Below are 2,772 nucleotides of genomic sequence, written 5' to 3'. Positions count from 1 at the left end.
ACATTTTCTCGAACATCTTTATCTGTATACAATTTTTCGTTATTTATTCATATTATCAATGTTACACTTTCTTATTGTAAAGCCACGAATTAACCCTAAAATGTAACGTATTGGGTCAGGCCTGGTCATTTTTGAGTGTTACCACGCGGTTGTTGGCCCAGAAAGCCCTACCGTCGCATGATTTTGTATTTTGAGTCTCTTTTGCGCACGACCAGGTCGCGACAATTTTTGAATATTTGGATAATTTGGAATGTGTTAATTCGTGACTGGCTGACGCCTTCGCTTTTTCGCTTTTAGGAGCTATAATCTGAGATAACATTTGGATTAAAAGCTTTTGCTCTTTTGATTATTGTGTATTTTGCTATTTGTTATTTTGATATTGGATATTTTGCTATTTTGTATTTTGCTGCTTCATATTGCGTATTCCTGGCTATATTCGCTATGTGATATAGTTGCGAGGTAATCTTGAGTATTTGCCATGTGATCGATTCCGAGAGTATTGCAGGCGTAGAAGTAGCCGTGGAGAATTAGCGTAATTTTCGAGTACTGTAATTTGTATTGGAAATTTGTAATTTGAGTAATTAATAGTTGATCTCCACGTTAAATTGAAGTTAGCGTATTTGTGCGCAGCTAGGCAGCGCCTGCGGTGTTGACCTTGCTAAATCTTTGATCCCGTACTATTATATTTTCTTGCCCTTTTTTTCTATCGTATCGTCCCGACTCCCTCTGAGTCGTGCCGTAGCATAGAGTTTGCATTGTATTGAGTCTTTTGGGCCAAAGAGCCATATTTTGTGAATTTTGTATTTGGAAGCTCTGACACCTAATTGCATTAAAGCATAATATTGTTAAAACTGAACTGACTGTCGTTTGTTGAGTCGTACATTTTGTGTTACAAAATGGCGCCTAAATGATTATAAAAATAAAAGAACAATTGAATTAGCATTACGAGAACGAACGGACGGTTGCGCTGCAAGTAGGATGCAGCAAGTCCACTGTATCGAGGATATGGGAAGATTGGGGATATTTTCCATACAAAGCGCAAAGGCATCAGGCTTGAGTGGAGGCAAATGATGATAGGCACAGGCGTATGAATTTTAGCAAAAATATGGTAGAGCTCATCAATGGTGACGATCAACTGATCGAAAAAATTTGTTTCTCTGATGAATGTAAATTTCAAATTTCTCACGGGCCAAACCGTCAACAATTCAGATATCGGTCAACAGAAAAGCCAATCGAAGTGTTCGATATCAATCGGCAATATCAGCAATCCGTAAACGTTTGGGCTGGTATGCTTGGCACCCACATCATCGGGCCTATTTTTATTGCGGAAAATATCAATGGAGATAGATATTCGCGACGCCTGCAAGAGTTTGTAGTACCGGCTATTCGTCGTATTGAAGGAGATACGGGGGTAAGTGCTATTCATTTATCATGTTACGAACGCGTTATCTCTCTCGGTGAATTATAAATAAGATGGTAAACGTATTCGGCTCATTAAGTAGTAATAGATTTTTAGAAATCGTCTTCTTTTATCTATTATTTGCAAAATAAGTAAATTTCAGATGCACACTTTCACTTCGAAATATGTGCACAAATAGCAGTACTTTTATATGTTAAAAAAATTTAATGGTATCGAAATTTATTGGTTGATCTGAAACTTCATCAATCGATATCGGAATTCTCATATAATTCGAAATGTTTTCATGGAAATTGGTATACATATTGGAAATCTGCCCAAATAGTTGACAACGTGTTATTATTAATTAAAAAGTCAGACAAATTCGAATCTTGATATTTACAATCACATACTCGTTCCATTTAAATTAAACGAAGTTGTTTCTATCAATTTGCCATGGAATTTTCAGATTCTAGAGTGGTTGCAACAAGACGGAGCTCCACCCAATAACCCCAATAGAATTCGGGATTATTTAAATCAAGAATTCCCCGATAAATGGATCGGATTACGTAGCCCGACTGTTCCGTGGCCTCCCCGATCGCCGGACATGACGCCGCTCGATTATTTTTATTGGCCATACTTAAAAAATAATTCGTATGACGGTCAAACCGTATACAATTTAGATTCGATGCAACATCAAATTAATGAAATTAGTGCAAGCATCCCGCAAGAGACAAAAAGGAATGCGATTCATGCATTTGATGATCGTCTTGGCTTCTGCTCTGCAGCTACGGGAGGACATTTTGAACAGCTGATCGGATAGCCTGTTTGAAGAAAATCAATGAAAGAAGTCTGTGATATCAAGAATAATAAGTATTAATAATTGTAATTAGAATCATTAAAGATTTAAATACATTTACATCAACAAAAAATAAATTATATTTTCATGAGAAAACCTTCATTTTGAATTGGGAACTTTTTTGAAAATTTTTCAATATTTAAAGGAACAAAGTCAATCATATTTATGCTAATGGTTTTTGTTTTATCAATAGTGAGAGAAAAACACTCTCAACCCGAACGCGCTTACTTAGATAACAGCTCTAGCGATGGTCTGTTTACAATTTGGCGGAGTGGGGACTCAAAGGCAACGGAGGGGCAGGCAATTTGTCTGTCTCGCACTCACGGAACTTCCATAAGCTCTCTCTCGCGATCATGCGTTCCCTACGTTGTTTACTTTCCTGAGATTCTTACGGTATACATGATCAAGCGTATGAACAAACTAAATGTGGTACGAAGAGTCCTGACCCATATTTCACATATCTCATATATCACAACAAGCATTCCATTAGAAAAACTAGTTCAAGTCTATAGAACTA

The 2,772-nt window shown here is 36.9% G+C and overlaps 1 protein-coding gene across 1 annotated transcript; it reads left to right on the top strand.

Annotated features, from left to right (window-relative positions):
* The first annotated feature begins 978 nt into the window (after positions 1-978).
* Positions 979-2,219, top strand: LOC125501088. The gene is made up of 3 exons (XM_048655986.1): positions 979-1,063; positions 1,224-1,411; positions 1,866-2,219. The coding sequence occupies exons 1-3, from the start codon at positions 979-981 to the stop codon at positions 2,217-2,219; spliced, it is 627 nt and encodes a 208-aa protein (XP_048511943.1).
* The last annotated feature ends 553 nt before the right edge of the window (positions 2,220-2,772 follow it).

The sequence above is a fragment of the Athalia rosae genome, chromosome 5, assembly GCF_917208135.1.
Source record: "Athalia rosae chromosome 5, iyAthRosa1.1, whole genome shotgun sequence".
NCBI lineage: Eukaryota > Metazoa > Arthropoda > Insecta > Hymenoptera > Athaliidae > Athalia > Athalia rosae.
This window is presented reverse-complemented; position numbering and strand designations above follow the sequence as displayed.

Bases quoted from the DNA above. Each gene is read 5' to 3' on its own strand.
- LOC125501088 (XM_048655986.1), top strand. From the start codon at position 979: ATGCAGCAAGTCCACTGTATCGAGGATATGGGAAGATTGGGGATATTT. The intron at 1,064-1,223 runs GCAAATGATGAT...ATCGGTCAACAG, and splicing joins GGCATCAGGCTTGAGTGGAG to AAAAGCCAATCGAAGTGTTC. The intron at 1,412-1,865 runs GTAAGTGCTATT...TGGAATTTTCAG, and splicing joins GTATTGAAGGAGATACGGGG to ATTCTAGAGTGGTTGCAACA.